Below are 25,210 nucleotides of genomic sequence, written 5' to 3'. Positions count from 1 at the left end.
AGGCCTAATCAAAGTAGGATTCTCATCAAAGTTGTCAAAAATTCTGAGGTAGGAATTGGAGAAAATAAACAAATTTATTAAGGCTAAGAAAACGAAATTATTATTGAAATTTCACCGACCTGTCCGAGAATTTAATGATTTCTGATGACTCTTAATGATAAGCTTCGAACAATTGGAAAGCGTGCATGACGCGTTCAACCTTGAAAAGTCTTTTACAACACTTGAATGAAAGCGAACCTTTTTTCTCCGTGTGAGTGGTATTTCTACCAAAAAAGACAAAAATTTTAGAAGAGGAATTTGAGTTAACCCCTAAGTACAGAAACAACCTTTCCCTCTGTTATCGTCGGACCTTCCTTTTAAAGTAACATGCTGGATATTTTTTCATTTTGCAATGTCACAACTTCACGCAGGGTTACCCACTCGAAATTCATTTCACTGGTACTTATCAAGTCTCATAGTCCTGTCGTAGTTCCCAGTCCCGTTGATGTTTCATAGTCAGAGTCCTGTGACTGCTGACTTTGCGACGAGATATTTCTTGGAGCAATGATTGTTTTGATTCTAATTCACCATCATTGTAGTTTGGGAGGGAGGAGAAAGTAGGGGCAAGGGAGCACGACAGAATTTATTTTCCCTTGATTTCGGCCGTCTTTCCCGTATTTCGAGTCGCCATGTTGCTTTTCCGCTTTTATCCGCTGACCGCTATGTTGAGCCGCTAAGCAGCGACTTTCCGAGGTTAGTACGAATGAGCCTCGAAGGGGCTAGGCGAGCCGCGAAGCGGCGAGAGTATTGTAAAAGACTTCGTACTCACCTCGGAAAGTCGCCGCTTCGCGGCTCAACATAGCGGTCAGCGGATAAAAGCGGAAAAGCAACATAGCGACTCGAAATACGGGAAAGACGCCCGAAATCAAGGGAAAATAAATTCTGCCGTGCTCCCTTGGTAGGGGATTTGGCAAATGTATCAACAGCTGTGACGAGGAATGTAGATTAGTGCAGAACAAAATGTTTTCTTCGTCAATCTTGACTCTTAAATGGTGCTTTCAAAGTGGAAACCACTAAGGCCACAAAAAAACTAACTGAGAAGATTTTCAATGGCTTATTTTAACTTTTCTCTCATTGATCACGACTCAAAAAATTAAGAGTAAACGAATTTACCACAAAGAGAGATGTTGGTGGTTGAATATTCTATATCAGCATTTGGCTATTAGGAAACGAAGAGCAAATCTGACCCTTCCACGAGAAGTCTTACTAGTCACTTTCGGATTTAACAGCCCGATCTTTCACCACCTAAAAAACTCATCGATCGGTGTTTCAAGCCATTCACTATATTTACTTTTTACCAAGCCTTATGCATACTTCCACGATCACGAATGATGAAGGCGTAGTGATCGGGAAAAGAGAAAGAGAAATAATAACAGAATTTGTCTAAAAGTTCTCAGGATAATCATTAATTTAATTTTTTCATTTAATTCATTCGCCAATTCCCAGTAAACAGGCCAGACCACATCACAGTAATCTCGTTAACGTCCCCTGCCTGACCAAATTAACTAATTAATAGATGCAGGAGACGAGACCTAACCAACTGAGCTAACCGGGAGGTGGTTAAATAATTGTAAATTGCGAAGCCCAGATATTCTGAGATTTTTTTAAGCAATAGATCGCACTCACTATCAGTTTACCGGCGTAATAACCACGGGGCATTTTTGGGAGAATGCAAGAAAAGTTTTTCGGTCACGAGCCGGAGGCGAGGGATTTATAAACTCTTTTGGTTTTCCACCAACATCTCGAGTGGATTATTACGCCGGGAAACCTATGGAGAAAGTGCGGTTTATTTTTATTATAAAATAATCTTTAATTGTTTATGGTTTTACCGGTGAAATAAAAACGATTTTTATCGATCAGACGCCCGTTGTTTCTCAGTCGTTTTATAAATTACAATAAATAACATGGATCATTTGCTTTTATCATTCTAAGCGTCGCTTTGACCTTAGTAGACCTTGGTCATTACCGTTGATGGTTACCATGATAAAATCAAATCTTAAATCAAATTAAGCACAAAGCGTAAATTCATATTTAACAGTGAAAATGGACGTGTTTGTTGTGGGCTGACAACGAATGATCTTTTCCAGGATGTCAAAGAGATAAATTGCTTATATAGTATGAAAAATAAACGTGCTTTGTATGGAGGTTACGGTTTCCATGGTAGTGAGCCATGATTTCTGAGTTATAACTGTATGGAAACCATTCTTTCCTTAAGTAAGGTGTTTAGTTTATGTGGCGTGTAATTTTTAACAGAAATGATGAGTAGAAAAGAATAGAAAACCCGAAAAAGGGAAACAAAACAGAGATTTCATTATTCTGTGAATGGGACCTCACTATTTTACGATAAAACAAGGCGATCATGTCAGAAATCTCCGTTGTACATAGGGCAGCATTCACCTTCAATTCAAAACATTGATTTTTGGAAGAGTTTCATGAATACCGTCTCTATGACAACCACCTTCCCTATACAGAATTTCGTCGAAAAATTTCTACTTATATCAACAATTGGAAAGGAACATATTGAATCGTCATCAATAGGATTTTGTCGGTGCTGCGACGAAGGAACTCAAACAACCTAAAATAAGATAATAACGAGATTTATCTTCCAGTCAAAAGATAGTGAACTCTTTAGAGGACTTAATTATGAACAAGGCTGTGCTAATGATCAAGCACTAAAACTGCGTTCGAAGAATATAACTTTTATAATATAACACTCGGGTGTGGTTAAACAGCGGGTAAGACGATTATAGACTTTGAGTCAACCAATCACGAGAGAGAATTTTAACAACATTTAATACCTTAATAATCCACCTTGCAAAGCTCAAGCGTACCACAACCTGCGCATGCGCAACCCTTAAATGTGAGATTTTCAGCTAAACCTTTATTGTTTCATTAGCAACTAAACATTGAATGCACATTGGAATATAATGTTATGATACCGAATTTGCATAGACTGAAAAGTTTAATAAAGGATCCGGACAAAGAGCTGTAGATTTCGTACACGCAATGCATTTTTTAGCAAAAATGGATAAATTTAAAATAAGTAAAAACCTAACTTAGAACTTTAGGTATAATAGGCAAGAGCAAAGAAAGAAAAATATTGCAATAATTTTAATAAGAATTTAATTTTTTTCTTTTATTTCAGTGTCTTAAGATTGGTTATCTTTGACTACCATTTAAGTCTTTCGACAAAATAAATCTGCACGAAAGTAGTATCTATGCGAACTACTATTCAGCGTAAGGTATAAAACGTTCCGTGCGATCAAAATCATCTATCTTATGAATGGCTATTAAGAAATTCAAATGTTTTTTTTCCGTGAGAGAGTAATGACATACGGGAGTTCTTCTTGCATATGATTAAACCTGGTTAATCTCTGAACAGGACGGATTCAGTCTTCGTTCAAGGTTCCTCTCTGGGTTGCCCCCAAGACTGTAAACAGATAACTCCAAATTTAGCCTCTCTAAGTGGAGATCAAATGTCTTTGTACCCCTTCCAGAACAAGTAAGTAGTTATTCTTAGCGATTCTTTTTCTCTTTTATTAACACGGAACCATCCCAGGCGACGATTTGGAAATTTTCCTGCATTATGTAACGTGTTGAATAACAATTGTCGCCTGTGCCAGAACATGGGAGAGCCTCCTTGGCATTCAAATATATGGTTTTAACTAGATTTTACGACAATTCCTTTTGAGAAGAGTCAAAGAAAAAACAACCTTGAAGTAGAAAATCTATTAATTTACCAAAAAATTTATCAGTTCGTGAATTTCAGTGTTACTTCAAATTAGTGTTACTTTGTGTTGACGGCGAGAAATTTTATATTTTAATGCATTTGAAAAATGCTACGTATATAAGGGAAGAATTCGAGTGTAGCCGATTGACAGGAATTTCAAGATCCTAAGGAATTAAAACCAAATATATTTTATATGTACTTAACAAACTTTATTTTTCCTAAATGACGCGAAAACTCCTTGCCACACGCTATTTTCAAAATAAACATGATTTGAAGTTTATGTACGCGCCGTTATTTTGAAATGAGTTTTGACTGCGCATAGGATCTTTTCGATCGGCGTCGACGCAAACGTACACAAATGTGAATACAGAGAAATTTCAAGCAGTTTTGTTTTTCCAGACACGGTGGGGTACACTTTCTTTCGCGTCGCATCATCAGACAACATTAAGTGATGAAATTATTTTCAAACTTTCTGGGGTGTTTAGTCTCTTATGTTAATCTGAACGAGATACTTTTAGGATCTTTTATTATCCAGTTGTCGGCAAAATGATTCATCTCTCACCTACTATAGAGATACATAAAGCTCGCATATTGTTTTCGCTGAAATTATGCGGCGGTACATTCAACAGAATTTTTCCAATGGATCAACTTTTATCTCTTTGTGAATAGTTGATTGGTTTACGTACTTTAGGATGGCTTAGGGAGTGCTGCCTGAATATAGTCGAAAAAATATGAATCGAATTGTAAACAAGAGTTTTTTGTCTGTAGGCCTTTTTCAAATCTATTTCTGAATTTTAGGTATCTATAAACAGACCATGCCATCTGTAGAGTGCATCTGTCGGGATTAAAACACAAACTGACAGCTCAAAAGTACTTGAAATTCAATTCATATTGCGAAAAACCTATCCTTGTCGAATAAAAACAGTATAGTCTAACATCGAAAAGAAAATTTGACTACCTTATGTCATGTAACTGACTGATGTTAAAAGTCTAAGTCAATTTTCTGACAATCGATCGATTAAAAGCGCTTTCAAGGCAAATACGAATTTCAACGTTGACTTGTTTTGACCATGTTCCCCAGTATCCTGAAAAAACATTAATTTGAAAAAATGTGTCCTCAATTTTACAACAAATGCGGCCATTTTCAAATTACCCCCCAGACGAAAAGAAAAGCAGTGAAACTTCAGCCCTTGTTGAATGCTTTTCGAGTTACTTTGTGGCCGGCTTTGTAATTCTGAAATGACCGTATTCAAATGACCGGTCTTCAAACCGTCATCGTAAAATGATTTATGGCTCACTCGTTCCCGTGAACAAGACTGATTCATAACAGTAGAAAAAAAATTTACCTGAGGCGAAATGAACGAGTACATTTAACGAAAATCCAAAAACAGAGTAATGAGAACCAATCGCCAATCATATTAAAGCTTAACATCACAACGAGCCAATGAGCAATGAAAACAAAAGCAAACAAACTCAGAGAGTGACCAAGTCGTCATAGGTTTTATCTCTGTGAAGTTTCCCTTTGAATGATTGTTTGAGACTTTGGTGTGAATTTCCCAGACGAATCACAGAGCCGAAGCAAAACATAACCTAAGAGATCCCGCATTCCTCTCAACACTCAATTGAAAACTGCTCTATAGATCGGGCCCCGGATGTTGGAAGATGGGATATCACTATCCACTCCATAAATCCTGTATCCGCCATTCGAAAAACTGCGCCCTTATACACACATCGATGAGAAACACAGCGTTGAAGATCATTTTAACCCGACCAAAAAAAGCTAAGAGTCACTCTACGGAAAAATGAAGCCAATTTTTGGATATATAGGAAGATAGGATAAGATTACTCGTCAATAAAGCGACATAACAAGCTCTATATGGTTGCCGTTTTGTTTTGTCAAAACCTGAAGCAATCCCAAGGGCCAATCAAAACATTGCTGAATAACGTTTATATATATATATATATATAATTGCCTGAAGCTGCTATTGGCTCTTGTTTGGTATCTGACCAATCACAGAACCAAAGCGAATTAATACCGATGAAATCTGACCCGCCCTGTGAAAATACTTGGGGATCTAAGTGACCAGTCATTATTTATCACCAGGGGGTGGGGGAGGGGGCGGAGGAATAACGGGGGATCATATGGTTCTCCCGGGAATGGAGGGGGGGGGGGGGTCAGTCGTCAATTATAGAGTAAAAAGAGAAAACTAGAGAAAATTATCGTCCAATTAACTGCAATTGGGGAGAATCATACAAATATTACAGAGCCTCATTGGGGATAAGGTAAATTGTTTTGCCTTTCAACCAAAATCCCAGTCCTAGGAAAGTGTGACCAAAAGTGGATTTAAGGGTAATGCTAAATTACCTTGAAGAGTTGAAAGCTCCTGCATCAACTATCAGTGTGTGTTACGTACAAGAATTACCTCACCTCTACAATTCAAATACTAGATTTGTATATTGTTGACAATATGAAAGCAAACACCTTGATTGTTGTAGCAGAGCATTTCAATATTTCTTGACACTTCTTGACGTAAAAATGTCCTTTAGAAACTAGACAACTGTTTAATATAAATAAGAGCGTTTCAGACGATTTTAAATTTTAATAATTGTTTGGCATTTTCATAGCTTTTCATTGCATTGCTCAGTTCGAGGGCGCGTGAAATTTTATAGCTGTTAATGTCACCAAGTTCTCTCGATGGTTTCCGTCTGTTGTTCTAAACTTTAGAAGCCAGATGAAAGTTAATACCTTTTCTTGTCTACGAATTGTGTGTTCAATTATGCTAATGACTGAACGAAGTTTTTCTCGTTAGACAGACTGTGGAGACAGTAAACATCTTACTTTCTTCTTTTTCTCCGTTCATAGCGTAAGTAAGAAATCTTTGTTTTTCTATCGCCACGAATGGCCCGCGTACTTCTCGCTACAAACCAAAAGACGAAGGGGGAGAAAGTCCGTCCTTAGCTAATAATACAAGCCTTGAACTCGTTTCTTAAGAGGTACTTATGGTCAGTGTCATTTACTTCCGTTCAGCGACAACGCAAAACTCAGTACAGCCATGAAATTTTCAGCAATTTTGCTCGGATTCTGAGCTAGAGTACACTCCTAAGTCAATTACCCACAATGACACCAAAATTACCGAAACACCACAAGACCGCTTTTTTGCGAAATCTGTTTAAAGAGCTAATACAAACCTTACCTTCATTAAGCACTTCACTGATGTTTTCAGTGGAGACTCGATGCTTATTGGACAAACGTATCTTAAACTGCCAGAATTTGAACGTGGTTGTAATGTTTATCACGGAACAATGAATCTAAAGCTCATTTGGCTGAGTTCGTGTGAATCTAGAGTAGATACTTCCAATAAGTAATTCAAACACCGGTTCGTTTATCTAAACTTTTAAGGAAAGCTATCTGCTTGTTCAGGCATACATCAAAAGTTTATAGCCATTTCATTTTATTTTAAAAGCGTCCAGGCGAAAACTTTTGCTTCTTTGTCCCCCGCTTGTCACAAGACGCGCTAGCTTATGTGAAATCACACGGATGCACGAGAAGCGAAGCGTAAGCTAAGTTGGTAACTCTGATAACTCTATTTATTTCTTCACATGTTCCACCAATTTGGTTGCACATAAAGTTTGGGTAAGTTACACCATTTACTAGTTTCATATTTGGCGAGCATCCTACTTTACGTCAGAATCGGCAAAGTCCAAAGCGCTCTGGAATTATGGAGTGGGAAAAGTGAAAATTACTTGCGCGTTAATCGAATAAAGAAAGATGCTCGACTGATTTGTCTAGGTTGGGCAGCAAAAGAAGAATTTTGGAATCATCCTCAATTAGACGAAAGTATAACGCGCATAACATTTTTTATTTCTTTTCTATTGTTAACTGCAGTTGTATTCAACGTATCAGTCAGTAGCAATCGTGGGTATTGTTTTGTCGCGCAGTAGAAGCTAATATATGTTGTCAGACAAATAAGTAATACAATGGACGTAGATTAGTAAATCTGCATATGCGGTTTTTCAGAGCAATTCACGAGCCCTTTGTTTTCAGGAGCAAGACGTAAACAGAATCAGTAGAATTACAAACAATGGTGGACATCGCAAATCGAATGCAGTTAGCCAACGTCAATGCCTTAGGCTGAACACATAAGGTTTGTAAAAAATCCATGAAAGGAGTAAGTCAATTGTGCATACGATTTTAACCACATTTGCGTAAAATTCTCTAACTGCCCCCATAAATCGAACATTTTGAACGTTTTGTCGGTCTCTTCAGCATTGTAAACAATTAAAGCTGAGAGAAAATCTGAGATATATTAAGATTTCATCGCTAAAACTTTGATATAATTTGGGAGCAAAAAGATTTATTGAAATCTCTCGTGAAACTCTGCTTACATCTCGTAAACATATAATAGTGCTTGTTGGTATCGTGATTTGAGACTTTGGAATAGTATCTATATGGTCGAAATTGTGAAAACTGCACATCTCTTGAATTGTGCCTGTGAAAGCAAAAAACTTTCCCCGCACGTAACAAAATATTTTGTGTTCTCCGCACAAAGGAATTCTGCGAGATTTTTTTGTTATGTTTTTCTAAAAAACTGGAAAGCGCTTACAACGCATTTTCTAATTTTCATTTTCCTGGGGGAGGTGAAAATCAGATTCCCTAAGCAACAGCGATGTAAATGGCATATAACGAGAACAGTGATCAACTAAATTGACTCCACTCTATTTCTGGACTACCAGCAGATGTTTGAATAATAGGTGTTCGACACTGATATTGATGGACATGAGAGCGAGCTCTTTGAAAAACACAATATAGACTCCACGGAAAAAGTGAATTAGTCGACCTTTCCTTGATTAACCTACTTGAGCTGGAGTCAGTAAATTTCACAACGCCAGAAAAAAAGGAAAATCAATGTTATCTGTTTATTGACCCTTCTTCCTAAACACAAATCAAAGTTAAACCGAAAATAAATTTCTCTGAGGAAGAGAGAAAGAGCATTCCACTTCAATTACATAGACTACTGACTCACCACAATACATATATCTTATTAACCTAGCGCGAGGACCGTACTGGGAGAATATCGGCCTGAGGTCTTGACAGTACGGACCAAGCGCAGCGAGGTCCGTACAAAAAAGACCGAGGGCCGATATTCTTCCAGTACGGTCCCGAGCAAGCTTGGTTAATAAGAGATTTATTATACGACTGAAGTTCAAAGGGACACAAGTGTGGTATCATTCGGGACCATTCGGGACAGTGCCCGGTCTAATACTTAGAGAATATTGGACCGGCAATAGAGCATTTTGATTGGTTGATTTTAGTTATTGGCCCTCTGACTGCCCGTGTCGTGTAATAAATCTTTTTCACGCACGGACCAAACAAAGTTCAAAAGAAACTAAGTGTTGGACACCTCGTTACGCAACGTTCTCGTCACGCCTTTAATTTCCACTACAGTGATTGGATTAAAATGTCTTTTTTTTTAAAAAACTGAAATAATTTTTTTCTTTGTGATGCCGAATCAAAAAGGTTCCCATTTTCGTGCTTGTCCATGAAAGATGGCTGGGAACTGAACGGCCTGAATACAGCTGCTAGGACTGTTCTCGGAAAGCCAATTAAAACACCTTTGCAAAACATTTCGCACATTCGAATCATGTTGTTATAGTCTCCAGAGGACTGGATTAGTATCAGACCCGCGCTTTCGCAAATTACTCAACCCCAATCGCCATTCGAATTATCATATGTCTTTTATTAGGAAAATACATGAATGAATAGATAGAGATAATAAATTAAATATATACATATATACATATCTGTATATTCTTGATAATTTCAATATATCAAAAGAGTTGGAATGGTAAATTGGCCACCGTTACGATTATAAAAGCTGACGTTTCGAGCGTTAGCCCTTCGTCGGAGCGAATGACGAAGGACTAAGGGCTAACTCCCGAAACGTCAGCTTTTATAATCGTAACGGCGGCCAATTTACCATTTCAACTTTGTTGATAGATTAAATTATTTGGTTACCCCCACCGACGCAGCCCCAAACAGTTTCTTTAGAAACTATCAGCCTTTATCCATATATATTCTTGAACTTGATTTGAGTGTATTTCACAGAGCGCTCAACTCTTAGAGGAGCATTGATAATCATACCAAACTGGTTCAAGACTTCAGAGGTAGTTCATCGTTTTATTACGACAGCTCTGTTTCGTATGGTCGAAAATGACCTCACTCATCAGGTAAATTACCTGATGAGCGTGGTCATTTTCGAGCATACGAAACAGAGCTGTCGTAAGAAAAACGATGAACTACCTCTGAAGTCTTGAACCAGTTTGTTATAATTACATATATATATATATATATATACATTCGTTTTCAAAAACTTTCCAACTTGAAAATATATATTAAGTGTACATACCTAATCTTTACCCATCAAAAAGTGTCACTTTTTTGGATGAGAAAAGAAAAGGTATGTTTATTTGATATGTATTTTCAAATTTGCCACGTTTTTTTAACTACGATCTTGTACCAGAGTACCTCCTTGACGAGAAATGCGAGCTAGTCCAATATTTAGTGCTCAGGAGTGACACAGATCTGTGTTCCAGCCGTTGCACGGTGATATTTTTCGGTAAAACACTGGTCGTTATTTGTCGGGGGGGAGGAGGGGATGAGTGGGGGTTCGGAAGATTTTGGCTGTGTCGGTATGATATTTTACCTGATTCCATTAAAAGGTTCTGTCATATCCTTCGGATCCCACTCTCTCATTGGCAGTCAATTTTTTTAGTCTCCCTTTTATGCTCTGTTGGTGACGACTAATCCCCCTCTCCACTCCCCTGAGAACCATGGTCCCCCCCAAAAAAATAATCCTTCGACCCCTTGGCGTCCATTTCCTTCACAATGCTAGCTTCTCTCCACCCAGGAAGGTAGACATAAGGTTTCAGGCAAACTGTCAGGGTAATCTGAGTAATGCCACGGGTCAATCAGATTATTCAGGGGGAGAAACAATACAACTGGGTGCTAAATGTCATGAACACCGGAATCAGGTTCGACAATGAAGGCTTATCGTCTCGATTTAATCTTATTAACTGTGTGCTAAAGAACAACATCAATCCATTGCCTGATTCCAACCTTTTCAAGCTACCCTATCTCTTAGTTCATCCCTTATGAGTATTAATTCCAGATGGCGCACAGTTCCGGGCGCTCGCCTCGAACCGCGGTGGCCTGGGTTCGATTCCTAGACCCTTCTGACTCATTGTCGGTATAAATTTCTCCACAAAATTAAAAACAAAAGAAAGCAAAACAAAACGGGAAAAATAACAAATAAATAGGACATCACGTAAAATTTCATATCACCCCGATACGTTGATATATAAATAAAAAACCTCACATACGACTTTCATTTCTTTCGGATAGCTTCCAAACAAAGAGCGTAACTTTCACCTACCCATGCGCATGACCCTACTCAAATTTTCCCAAATGCCCTTTGCGTTGATCGTGGATAGGAGCAAACCTCTTTGCAATGTTGACAGTTTCGAGTATGTTCGTAATCGATTTGTGACTTCCTTCATTTGTACAGCACGGTCTAAAATCTTTCACCTTAATATTCGATTGGGCTCCATATAGACAAAATTTAATCATGTCTAATTTCCTATAGACACGCTGTCTACTTTAATGGAGAATTGCTGCAGTTGATAAGCTTCTCAAAGACAGGCCGGAGCTGTTTAGTGCGATGCTGATATAATGATTTGTGAAAAGATCACGAGGGAGAATATTTTGCCAATTTTTATGCTGCCCTACTTATATTTTCGGCCCGCCGCTTATGATTGGGCTAAAATATATGTAGGACGCGTGTTAAACTTAAGTCCCATTTTCACCCCATTTTCACCACTGTTCAGTAAAAACAGGGTTTATAAAATCAAAATTTTACATTTTAATAAAGTTAGGTAACGAACAAAAATATTCCATTGAACGAAGGAGACTACGAGATAAAAAATCGTTAGACCATAGAAAAACAGTGAAAAAAGAATAAAAAACAAGAAGCAACAAGTATAGCGGAGGATTGAAATCAGATTTGATCAGATTGCAAATGACGAACTTTACTTGACGTCACTCTTTAATGACGTTTTTCGGGAAGCAGTGTTTAGTGTACACTGATAATAACAATTACTGCAAACGCGGTTGTGTGGCTAAATATACAGACAGCTATGTTAGCTGGGAAGGATAAGAAACTAATGGTGTTTCGTTGAAAATAATCTTTTTTATTTCCCGAAAAAGCCTCAGTTCTCTGACTAAGATAGTTGAAGATTTACCCGCGCTGGGTCGGAAAGCAAAGTCACTGGTGTTCAGCACAAGTTAGACCAAAAACCCACATTAATGAACGGTTACGCACTTGTCAACATGTGTCAGTGCTCCTTTAAGTTCTTTGCAATGAACCTTCCAATATCTATTTTTCTTAAAGGTGGATTTCGTAGGCCTTTCTAAATATGCAAAATTGACTTCTATATATTCATAATCACATAGAAAATAAATGCATTTAAAGAGACCAGAATATTCTTTTAGCTCTCAGTAAATTAAAAAGTTGCAGATGAATAAACTATAGTGATAAAGTAAAATCTTCTGGATGTAAGGAAGAGCTTCGAAACATTGTCCTCAGTCTTGTGGCAATTTAAAATTTGAAACAAAGACAGCGGCTAAACTGTTTTGAGAACACTGATAATAAAAGTGTACGATCGAGATTGAATTCGTATTTTGAATTACAGGAAGATAAAACAATGAAAGCAGCCTATTCTTAGTTTTGAATAGGCCGAATAAAGGATTGATCTTGTAATAGCTATCTGATGACTAGATGATTTCCGAATTTTCAAGCGGTGCGGTTTAGCAATAGCGAAAGCTACATGTTATTTTTCATGGAAACATTTCTCAACGATGATTCCGAATCGGAATCAATTCCAGATGTAGAGAGTAACAGAAAAAACGAAAACATCGCTAAAGTAGGTTTTATTTTTTCAATTCTCGATGTGTTTTTGTGATAAGAGTCAAGATATCATTTCTAAAACTACTTTTGGCCAAAATAGATTTTCTTATAATTCTAGGCAGTTCTCTTTTCTTGAATATCTGCCTTGAAGAGCGTCACGGTAATGTTAACCTGTTTAATTCAATAAGACCTTGTTTGACAGAGACGTCAACGAAGGCAAAAAGAAACTGCATTTAAAGAAAAATTAATGCTTTTCTCGAACGTAAGAGAAAATTATTAACGCTTTTGTGATGACGCACAAATTGGTAACGCACGTATGAAAAGCGTACGATTATCTAACAAAATTCTTCTTATTCGATTCACGCATCCCTTCTTCCTCATTTTTATGGAGACAAATTAATCACACTTGCCTCGCAAACTCTTTTTCATTGTGATTTTAGGTCTGTGTGTTTTGAAACTCACTCCGTAAGAAGAGATACTTCATAACTGTCGAAGCTTTCTGCGGGAACTTCATTGGCTTTGGATCAATTGGTAAGTCGGAGAAATGTGTTACCTATTTATCTCTATGAACTGAGAGAAGTCTTATGTTGATAAATATTACATAGGAAATAAACTGTTTATCCCAAATGCTGTTCTTAAGCAATTGACAACTACTATGTTATTCTATGCCCAATATTTCATACTGCAAAAATAAAAGCGATTGTAAGCCTGCTTCAATAGATACATTCAGTTTCAATGTAAAAAAATAAAAATACGACCATGTGTTTGCTGTGCTGTTGCTATAAATATTTTTCTATATTGCCCGTGGGTTGAAAAGTGAAAAGTGAAAACTAAAAAGCTTTTTCTTTGTAGAGTCTTCTCCAAAGTGCTGTCGAGAATCGTTAATATGGAGATAAATGCTGAATTTTTCGCTTTCACTAATTATATCGAGTCTTATCAGATTTACAGTCTACTGAGAAAGAACACGAGTATTTACTCCAACATCTTGTCCCACTATTTCTCGTTCATTGGCCGGGAATAGCGCTCCTCGTGTTTTTTTTTTTAAGATTGTTTTTCGGCTTATTCATCAAATTCCATGAACAACAAACGTAAGAATCAAAGGCTTTGAATTTTGAAACAATCATAGATATACGCGAGCTGAAAGCCAAAAAGTTGAGAGCCTGTTATAAACCTCATGATTATTTCAGTTGATTTCGAAAAGTACGATAACAAACTTAATTTTTTTTAATAAAAAAGCAAATACTGCAGCTATAACTTCAATAAAATAAAATAAAATAAAATAAAAATGCAAGGTCTACGCATTATCTGCTTCTGGCCTATTCTCTTGGAATTTCAAATGTATCAAAGAAAATCACTGAGAAATGCAAAAATGACAAAATTCCCAAAACAAATTCAGAATACTTTGAACAGATCAGAGATAAAAGGCAAACATTTCACCATTAATTTTATGGACTGAAATAGATGAAGTCACATGACTTGCATTAGGACATGAAGGCATACAATGAAGCATGTGTAATATATATAATAACGAAAACATTATATAACTTTTGTCAAATAATCTAGAAAAGGTGCGCACAATTAAATATCTCTTTTGGTCTAAGAATTTTTTCTACAATATTATGGAAATTTCTCGTAAATCTTTTTAAAAAATAGTTTTAGGGAAAAAGCTTTTATCTGATGTTGAAAGCTTTCATAAGTTCCCGCTAATAGATCATTTAATCTGTAAATACTTTATGACACTCTTCAGATCGCCCATATTCAATTTTACCCATAGCGTCGGCTTTGTACTTGGACAACTTTGACGTTGTAATTCAAGAGGAAATGTCTAAATTCAGTAAATGAACTGCAAATTACTTACACCTGGAAACGGATTTTCCAAAATTTAGCAGTTCGATTCCTTTTTTGTATAAATTAACTCCAGTACTAACATGAGGTTACTGAAAGCGGCATCGCTTAAATATATGTATTTGTGATATATTATTTTTAATTTAAACATAGGTTTCATTTTCCGATAAAACAATTTAAACTTGTTTCCTTTTTTTTTTTATGGTTCGCAAATTAACGCTGTTGAACTTTTGTTGGGTCTGTAAACAGAGAAAATGAAGCAATTTAAAGTCGAGAGTCGAAAGTAATTCAACATTGCACTAATTTTCCCCCACTACTGTCGTTGATTGGTCAAAGAAATTTGCGTAAGTCCTTTCGACCAATCAGATGCAAAACCAAAACAATTCGCGATTGGACAGCCGCGTTTTTCCCGCGCTCCAGGCAGTTTGCCTGTTTTTACTTTGGGCGCTTTCCACTTGACCAAAACTTTCGAGATTTCCGATCTGAAATCGAATGGAACGAAAAAAGTTCCGGGATAAGTTTTGGAAAATTTAGGAATACGTTTTGAGTGTACCCTCTTGGATACGGTCGGACGCGTTCCATTTGGCCAGCGAAAATACCGACATTTTGAACCCGTGATTTTTGTTGAATGGAAAGCGCCCTTTGATTTCTCATTGGATTTCTTGAGATATTTTGCTTCGCTCTGATTGGCTACTGTGGTGACTTTGGTTTTGGTTTCAGGACTAAATGAAATGCGCGGTATTATGTGTTACTACAAGATTTGAAACCCGCGTATGGCCATTTCAATAAGAAACTAGTATTAGTTTAAGTTTAATTTATAAAGTTCGAAGATAATATTTCCAGTGAACGGTCCGCCACCAAAGCTTCATGAAACAGCTACTTCTATTTTGTTATCTTCTCGGAGAAAAACATTTAAACGCCAGATTTTGCCACGCCGGTTGGACAATTTTTTATTGAACAACAATAAAAAAAGAATTTATCCTTGCCTTTCTCAACTAATAGTCCGGCATCAAAGTTATTTACCTCGATTTGTCCGTCGTAATCGAAAACTTGAAATATTTCATAAGCGATAAGTGAACGTAGAGGTCCCATTCTTAGTTAGCTCCTTTTTGGTTTAAGTACACGTTTCTTCGACGTGCTTTCCCTTTATAAACTAAAACCGCAAAATAATGACAAAAAAAAAAAATTATCATAAAAATCTTACGTAAGGTCTGCTTTTTTTAAGCATGGCAAGCATGGAAAACGGTACGATACCGCAGAAAACAACGCTGAATGTTTAAATTTGTGTAGTCATGATGATCTGTTGATGATTTCTTCCAGATTTAATCAAGAGCTGAAGCGTCACTGAATAATCCTTGCTAAAAAAAAAAAAAAAAAAAAAAAAAAACACATTGCAAAACAAATAAGAAGGTGGAAAGTAATGCTTAGGGATCGGTAACTCCAGCGATACATGAGTTCGTTCGGATTAGTTGCTGGCCTACGCCAATTTTGAAACCGAATCATCGCGCACGGATTTTTTCACGCTCTTTTGTAACTGACTTCAATTAAACAGACCGCCAGTTGTGGGAGAAATCAATAATGCGAATCAATAATCTTGTTTTCTTTTTTTCAAAGGAACATCTGCTTTCGTAGACTTCAAATATAAGTTTTTCAGTTTATTCTTCATCTGCTTTTTAAAAGCTTCCATCGATAAAATCCAATTTGTAAGCAAATTCATCATTTTGTTAACCTTATTTTGGTTAGTAATTCCAGTCTCCATTCACCCTTACAATTCTCAAAGAAAGCTAGACTAATGAAGAACCCTGCATGGTGCCTAAAGACGATAACTCTGGAAAGTTTTTGATATTCTTTTTGAACCAGCGGGTTGTAAAAATAGTTCAATGTTTTCGTAGAAAACAAACATCTTGAAGGGATTGTTGACGCTTTGGGCAATGTGGTTCAGTGGGTCTTGAATGGCTTACCGAATACCCGTTTGTTTAATCGTTGTTGGCGCTCAATTCTGATTGGTCCAGTGCAGAAAACCTGTCAAGTCACGCAGTCGTAACGTTAAACCTTTGCGATGTTTAAGCGAAATATCGAGCGTATTTTGGTGAAAAAATCTGCTAATTTTATGTCCGTGCGGACTTATCACTGTAGACCGCAGTAAAAACATTGGATTGCAAAAACATTCATTGACTATGTAAGTGACTTTCTCACAAAATGACTTCACCTTGGAAGAAATTTATTAAAAACAGACTACCTACCGATCAAATCAAAATTCTAAGTTAATCTCAGAGGGTGAATTTTTAGTGGTTTATTTTTGTTTGGTTCTGAGAACACTTACAAAAGATAACGTCTTCTTGACACAATTTAGCAATTTCCCATTCACAAAACTCACAACGAGGTTAAATTACGAATAGTTTTTGTGACCCAGAGCACTTAAAATAGCTTGGGTTAATTAATTGTGACCAGCCTACCAAAACAATGAGACTATTTTGATCATGTAAACAACACTGGTTTTCACGAGTTGTTTATCTCTTTACGTGTAACTAAAGAGATGCAGAGACTTGTTCTACTGTCTGTTTGTGAATTTAAATGAACGACGTAAGATTTGATCACCGTCAGTTCGGTTAGAAATATTGCCTTCACCGCGGAACATTTATGCCAATCGTGACCAGAAATCAGTTGCGGTGTAAAATGATGTTGTTATATTGTGACTGAAGGTAAGCAAATCGGAAACATTTTGATTACCAAGTATGTTTAAATCGCATTGCAGATAACCGGACTGGTTTTTGAAAGAGCCGCCGTGCGCTCATACGTTTGTTTGTTTTTATTCTAGGTGAGACCCGCGAAGCAAGGCTTACCATGCCGACAAACAACACCACTTATCTGAAAACAACGAGCACATCTCTTATCGTTGAGTCCTTGTTTTTCGTGATGTTAAGTTTGGTCATCTTGGCGGGAAATTCACTTGTCTGTACAGCTATATACAAGAATCGTAAGCTCCGAACGAAGACAAATTATTACTTGGTTTCGCTTGCAGTGGCCGATATCATGGTCGGGGTTGCCTCTGTACCGTATTGGGTCTATTTCCGGTTAGGTAAGACTCAGCAAATTTTATTTTTAAAGTTGGGACCCATATCACGAAATTTGATACGGTTCCTTTGTCATTTAGTCTACAACTCTGTAGGATACCACAGAATATCAGTTTGGTAAGGTAGGAAAACATCAAAGCGATGACGATTAAGACAAACAAGAACGGCTGAACTGGATAGATAACTGATGCAGAAAATTTAAGCTCAATATTTCAACCTTAGGAAACCATGATGTACCTATGACGTATGCATATGTTTGCCATTCCTAATTACTTTTGCAACAAAAGCGCAATTTTTAATAAAAAATGCCGGTAAAGTAGTTGACACTTTTGTCGACCATCATCGCCAAAACAAGCCCAAAGGATCTCCATTTACGTTAAATTCTGTCAATTCCAGGAATATGCTTTTTATCTGGTTTCAAGAAAACCCTCGAGTTGTTAATTTACGACGAAGCTGTGGTAAAGAAATTTCCGCATTCAGACACGTCTCGGAAAGTAAATGGTGTGAAACACTTCAAGAGTTGCCATGCTTAAGTCAACTCACCTTCTCGATCCAGAAACAATTGTAAATTACTCCGAAAAATAATCATTGGAAGGGAACATAGGAAACGTAATATGATCAGGTTGTGAAACTGTGTTATCTCACGCAACTGCTTTCGCATTCTCTTCAAAGTTTCTCTATTCTCTTTCAAAGTTTTTCTGATATCTTACTCGCGCTCAGATCCCTGGCCCTTCTTCTCTCGCTTACTTTAGAAAGAACTTCAAATATCTATCCTCAAAAACTATTAATTCTATTATGGACTATTATATCATTTCTCAACACGTTATTTTCTATATCAGAACTTTTTTTTTTATCTTGTACGACATGCTAGGGAATCTGAGTTAAGGCTTTGTTTAGGTTTCCTCGCAATCTTTTTTTCCCTTGTTTTTCTTTACCAATTGCTGTAAAGTTCTCCCACTTGAAATTTTATTGAGGAATGGATCTTACAGTGTAAATCGCAAATCATGTTGATTGATACGTTTTTGCGTGCATCTTACATAGGTATCGTTTCGTCGCAGAGTTGTCGACGAAATTTCAAGTTTTTATATAAGTTTCTTCCAATAATTTATCAGCGAGAATTTTCTGAGCTTATTTACTAAGAATTCAAAAACATTTAACGCAGAAAATGTTCAGAGACGTTAATGTTACAATTGATCTCAAAAGATTATCGTGTTGTTGTCTATCTTAGCGAAGCCAGATGTGCAACATATGAGGACATCTCTCTAAGAAAAGAAGAAAGGTCATCTAATTGAACTGATTTGTCAAAAAGAATTACATCATCTGATGTCCTCTTGATTGTGTTTGATATCTAGAGGTCAACGCAGATAACAAACAACCTTAGAGGAAATAAGCACGGTCATGTTTTCCCAGTCTACAATTTTCGTTGTATGTGGCCTTGTTCGTGCGCGGCGCGCCTCGCAGCTTCCACGCGTGTTAAAACAGTCTCCTTCAAAGTGATGCACGCATAGCTCTAGTGGAAAACGAAATACTGGGAAAATATTCACACTCTAATTCGAAATGGTTCCCCAGTTTCAAGCAAACTACTAAAGTAAAAGGAATTTTTCCGAGTAACTGATCAATTACCAAATCTTTACTAAAGCTTTCACCCATGTAGGGGTTATTAATATTTGCTAATCACTTCCGAAATAGTCAACCAGCATGTGCGAAAAGCAATATTCACCTGTGTGGTTCATACCAATGTGTTAAACCTGTTAGGGCTTGTAAGAGGTTTGGGTTTTTCATTTTCTGGAAGGATTTCACCATCTCAGGCAGTATTCGTCACTTAAGACCATCCTCTCGATTGCTAATGACCCGGCCCATCGCTTACATAAACTGCTTCAATCGTCAGGGCCGCCGTGTTATAATCTCCGGTGCAAAAGGCGTTTTGCGATTCCTAAATGTAGGACCGAGCGTTTCAAAAATAGTTTTTTGGTAAGATCATGTATTAACGAACTTTAGTGCTCGGTGGGTTTTGTAAATGAGATCGATGCCGTTCTATATATTTTAACAGTTCAAGCTTTCATCATATTTGTAGGATATTATTATTTATTTAGGACTGTAAAACTATCATATTACAATTATAAGTTATATTTTGTACTTGTAAATACACAATTCAGCTCAATGGCTGCAAGCTTTTTACAAATAAACTATCTATCTATCTATCTTAACGATTACCACAGCCAACTACAAATGGTGATAAAGAATTACGTTAAACGGCAACAGGTTTCTTTATTTAGATGACTGATTTAGCCTCTTGAAACTTTCGACATAGCAGTATCCACAACATCTGTTACAAATGAGCTCATTGCGATTACTGTATCAGGCTCGTGAGTTGTGACAGGACGAAGAACTTACAAGAAATTTCCATCTTTCTTGTTGTATTCATTCTTTCTTTCTTATGACGTTACTTCTGTTTATTATTAATTAGATGAGCCACGGGTAAAAAATTCCTGTAAGGAGTAACCGAGAGGAAATATCAACGTCAAAACTGCGTTACACGTTGCGGAGAGCAGCATTGTATGTACTCTTCTCGATAACGGCAAATTGGCCAATCAGATTGCGACATTACTGCTAATTGTGGTCACATTTCTCCTTGATTTCTTTTTTTTTTATTTATTTATTTATTTTTATTCAGTTGAGTAATAAGTAGTCCGGTACTGTTCTGCTTTTGCTTTACTTCATCACATGGTCCTGAAGACTCGCGCTACTCTCCCGCGTTTCGAGTAGTTTGCTTGTTTTAGCTTTGATTTCTCTCTGGTTCCTTGTGATATTTTTCTTACCTCTGATGAATTGTTGTGATTATTTCGGTTTTGTTTCCAAAACACTAAATCGGAGTGCGCCAAAGACCCTAAGGATGCGATTTGGCACAGTAACCTGGCGTTCTCCCAATTGAGTCGTCCAGGAGGCGGTAACTGATATCATTATCACTTTGTCGGGCACTGTGATGTGGCACATTTTGCGGGCTTAACCACTCCCGAGATCAGCCTTTTTTTTGACAATTTTTAAGACCTCCTTTTCTCAATGCCCCCCAAAGTGATTATAAAATGCAATGCAATGTATGTTCTCTTAGTGCTCATTTTAACCCTCGCCCAACGGTTTGGGCTAAAACGACTCTGATTCGGGCCTAAAGCATATTTATGCCCTCGAAATTTTCATCAAAACCGAACAGCCGAATTTGAAAAAGGCTCCTACGCGAAAACCTACAGAGTAATGATTCAAACGAGGTGAATTGATCAGGTCAAAGAACAAGATTAGCGAATAAAAAAAAGCGAAAAACTCAATATTGTAAATGGGAAAAGACGAAACCGCAGTTGGCACTCAAGCCAAAAAAAGGAGTTTCAATGCGAAAATCAGTACCGATCGATCTTACGATACGATACGATACGATACGATACGATACCATATCATTGGAAAGAAGATTTTGCGCACTGCGCACGCTATTGCTTTTTTTTATTTAAAAATCATTGGACATGTGGAGCAACCTCATGCAAAACAGCTATTGAAACAGTTTCATTACAAAGCTAGGTTGTGCTTTATTGTCAAACACCGTGCATTGTTATCTAGTCCCTCGCCTTCCAAACCTAAAAGAGACTGGAATCCAACAGGAGTAATAATGACGTCAACAAATGTTAAGCTTGACCATCACCCACAGTAGGGAGATTGTCCAAGGAATAAACAGATTGAGCTGAACTGCTGTCATCTTAGTTGTCTCTCAAATCAGCTCGTGTGATGAATCATTTGGGGGCCGCAACTGTTTAGTTCTTGCAAACTACCCTTAGCATAGCTGCGTGTGACAAATTGCACCATCAAATAAATTATCACTCATCTGAATGGGGCGGTGGCAAGCCCGTCTATGTAATGGGTGCAACGTGAAAATTTGCTACAGTCTAAGGGGTAAGTGTCCCAATTAAACGATGTGTTAAGGAAAGGGAGGTTGGATGTTGGACTGTTGTTACCAGTCTCCTTTTGCAACCGTCGTTTGGTCCGTCACGCATCACTTTCCCCTTTGTCTAATCAGAGAAGGTGTTGCGTGACGAGCGCAAACAATGGTTGTGTAGGAGACCAGTGACGATAAGCTCAAGTTTTGCAGCACAATAATAACGGACGGTAGTTTTTTCGAACTGATTAAGGAACCTGGGAAGTAAAAACAATGTAATACCGCCGTTGACAGACAGCTATATTGGTACTATTTCATATTGTAATGTTTTAATTACTTTTCCTTTTCTTTTTTCTGCACTATAGTTAACACTCAGACAAATACACTTTCCTATAAAGTCTACATCACTTATGACATCATCTGTGGTACTTCTTCCATCATGAACCTTGTGATGATCAGCTTGGAGCGCTGCATCTCCGTCACGCAACCTGCTATCCATAGAAACTTGTCACGAAAGACTATTTGCGTGACCATTGCTGCTGCCTGGGCATATGCCCTTGTCGTCGCAAGCGTCAGTCGTATTAGTGGATCGTATCTTGAGTGGTACCCGATTTTTGTGAGCACTGCGAGCTTTTTTCTGCCGTTGTTTATAATCCTCGTTGCGTACGCTTTGATTTATAAAATCGCACAAACAAGGGAACGTGCGAGACAGTCGCGATCACTCGCGCGGGAAATCCGCATCGCGGTGACTCTTGCGGTAGTTATCGGAGCTTTCGTCGTTGCCTGGTTACCATTCTTTGTCATGTTGCTTGTGACGACTTACTGCAAGACGTGTACAATTAATTACACTATAATCGTGCCTTTTACAAAGTGGATGCATTACAGTGGATCTATGGTAAATCCCATCATATACACTCATCGCAATCGCGATTTTCGTCACGCGTTTGCGAAAATATTAGTTTCATGTGGAATGAAGCAAATGAGACTTTCTTTCTCTCATCCAAATTCTAAAGCTACTCCACTGGAAATTGAAAACTTCCCCTCGGATTTGAAACCGGGATCTTTTTGTATATCTGGGGAGGATAGTGGAATCCCTGCACGAACAGCGAGGGCAAACAGCTACGTTCTGGCGCAGGAGGCAAACGGTCACGTGAGCATTACTGGATACGGAAACAACGAAGCTAGAGCATAACTCATCACTTCCATTTAAAGAGGAACTTCATCAGTATCGGATTCGGAGGTATCGACTCATCACTTCTGTTCAAAGAAGAATTATTTCATTACCAGATATGGTTTCAACGAAAAAATTTTAAAGGATGAGAAAAATACAAATTGAAGTTGGTAATATTGATGAAACATGGTTCTGAATCTTAAGCTCGATGTGGAAATGAAAATAACTTTGATAATTTTTAAACTATTTTACTTAGAATAAAAAAAAACTAAAATAACATAAGGGCAAGTATTCTTTGGAATCATTCTGATTACATTCACTACCAAAGATGTTTGTGGTGAGTGTTTCTTCATTAAACAGAGTTGTCCTCAAAGCGATAGACAAAAACTTGGCTCAGACAGGTTTTACTGATTCTACAAATTATTTGTAGTTTCCGCTGGAAAATCGTTCTTTCATCTGATAACTTTTTTCATTGTGAAATAAAAAGGGTTCTCCTGAAAATGATTTGAATTTTGAAATGTTTTCGAAAAACTTACTATTATTCAAGTTACTAACTCGTAAGAAGCTATCTTGCTTTTACAATAGAAACAAAATACATAAATGTACTGATCGTTGTAAAAAACTTTTTTTTTTATAATTACTACTGAAGAAAGAACCATAAACAAAACCACTTGGTGCTTTTGCACGAACCGTAAAGTCGTCAAGTGAAATCCTCTGTACGGGTACACACCCCTCGCGCCTTATTCATTTGTGTCATTCATAACATTTTGGTTTTAATGACAAGAATACCATTTTCTGTACTCAAATAGAATTTGAATTAAAGAATATATTCTATTTGACGTACATACTTCTGGTTGCTTTTCTGGTTGAATTTACCTCAATAAAAATTCCTTTGCACTTTTACAACCAAAATATGATTGGCGCTTTCCGTTTTGCTTTGTTCCTAACATGAATACTACTCATGGTCGCGTATGGTTAAAATGGTCAACAAACTGATGGAGGCGTTCTTCCTCCCATGGTCCCTTGCGATCTCAAATATTTTTTTTGTGGAAGAAACCACAGTTATCACGTTGTGCATGGTGACGTGGCGCATTTTGCGGGGAAAAAGGAGATTTTTTTTCTATCCAAAGGGATTATAATAGTAATATAATTTATATTCTTAGGCATGAATTTGTTTTGGCCCTTCTTCAAGTCATTTTAACCATCATTTAAGTGATCTGTCATGCGTGATTTCCTGGGTGACCTATCGCGTTACTCGTAAAGTGACACATCGCGTGGTGTATTTGCATTTTGCAAGGCTGAGGGAGTGGAGATAGCCGTTTATGACTTACTCGTGCAGTTTTCCGAACCTCTCGCTTGTTAGATTTTCTTTACTCCTTCAAAATTTCCACAAGGAAATGCAGACTTTGTACCCTGAATTAAAGAAATGAAACTGATAAAAAAGCTGCCTCATCCCCGGTCCCTCCGCCACATTCCACAACATAGCCCTCTCACAGAAAACCGCGTTCCTCCGGCGGGACGCAGGGATGCTTGTTACTTGATAACTTGAGGCACTACCGATGGGTTGACCGTCTTAAATCGCACAAAACTTAAATCTTAGCCTACTTCCTGGCTGTTATAAAAGAGTTTTAAGCTTCATCTCTTACTTTGATTTCTATTTGCTGGTAATGGAAGACAAGTGAACAAGTTCTTCCTTAATAACTCCTCTTGTTTTAAAACTAGCAGGTCTGTTTCTGAACTAGGTTATTTTTCAAGGAACATCTTATTTTATTTTGGGGTGTATACTGCAAAGCTGAACCCCTTTGCAAGAGAAAACCTACGAAAGAAAAACGGCCAGTGGACGAGTTCAAGACGAGTTGTTTCAAAGACATGATTAAATGACTTCTTTCTATCTTTATTAATTTTTATTAAACTGAAAGACTGAGTGTGAATCAATAGATATTGAATCACAAATTATAAACCTTCTTGTATTGTTGTCTCTTGGTTGAGAAAACACAAGCATGCTGTTTTTCTTATTGTCCAGTAAATAAATATTAATTTGATATCATTACAACAGGTGACAATACTGAATTCAAACTATCAAATTTCACTGCATCAGTAAATATTACAAAGTTTAACATCAAATCATGCACAAAATACTTCCCTACCAGCGACTAGACTTGAATGACTAAGAAATGATGGGAACAATTTCAAGCTGGTTTCCGTCACTTAAAGATTTCAATTAATTGGCAACATTAAACCGAAAAACCCAATTTAATCTGATCCCAATTATTTTCAAAATTACTACACTTTTTGATGACTTGTGAGCTATGAAGTTGGAGAGAGATTCCAGTGAAATCAAAAGATCATGTCCTAAACTGAACTGTTTCAGGTTTAACCTTTTTAACTCCCAAAAGTGATAAATATCTTACTTCTCCATATTATTAGTTCTTATTAACTGAGCGGGAGGTCTGCATAGGAGAATCTTGACCA

At 37.3% G+C, this 25,210-nt stretch overlaps 1 protein-coding gene across 3 annotated transcripts; it reads left to right on the top strand.

The window, feature by feature from the left end:
- The first annotated feature begins 3,524 nt into the window (after window positions 1–3,524).
- Window positions 3,525–23,581, top strand: LOC111337968 (D(1)-like dopamine receptor). 3 transcript variants are annotated; one of them, XM_088728125.1, is made up of 5 exons: window positions 3,525–3,541; window positions 7,815–7,914; window positions 13,173–13,263; window positions 17,396–17,656; window positions 21,933–23,581. In XM_088728125.1, exons 4-5 carry the CDS (start codon window positions 17,422–17,424, stop codon window positions 22,757–22,759), a joined length of 1,062 nt encoding a protein of 353 aa, XP_088584251.1. In that variant the 5' UTR covers window positions 3,525–3,541; window positions 7,815–7,914; window positions 13,173–13,263; window positions 17,396–17,421; the 3' UTR covers window positions 22,760–23,581. The 3 variants fall into 3 exon arrangements, with proteins under 3 accessions (XP_088584251.1, XP_088584256.1, XP_088584243.1); XM_088728130.1 differs by lacking the exons at window positions 3,525–3,541; window positions 7,815–7,914 and adding an exon at window positions 12,647–12,748; XM_088728117.1 differs by lacking the exons at window positions 3,525–3,541; window positions 7,815–7,914; window positions 13,173–13,263 and adding an exon at window positions 17,000–17,279.
- The last annotated feature ends 1,629 nt before the right edge of the window (window positions 23,582–25,210 follow it).

Source organism: Stylophora pistillata, chromosome 1 (genome assembly GCF_964205215.1).
Source record: "Stylophora pistillata chromosome 1, jaStyPist1.2, whole genome shotgun sequence".
In the NCBI taxonomy this organism is placed as follows: domain Eukaryota; kingdom Metazoa; phylum Cnidaria; class Anthozoa; order Scleractinia; family Pocilloporidae; genus Stylophora; species Stylophora pistillata.
The sequence above is the reverse complement of the archived record's forward strand: the minus strand, read 5'-3'. Positions and strand labels throughout refer to the sequence as shown.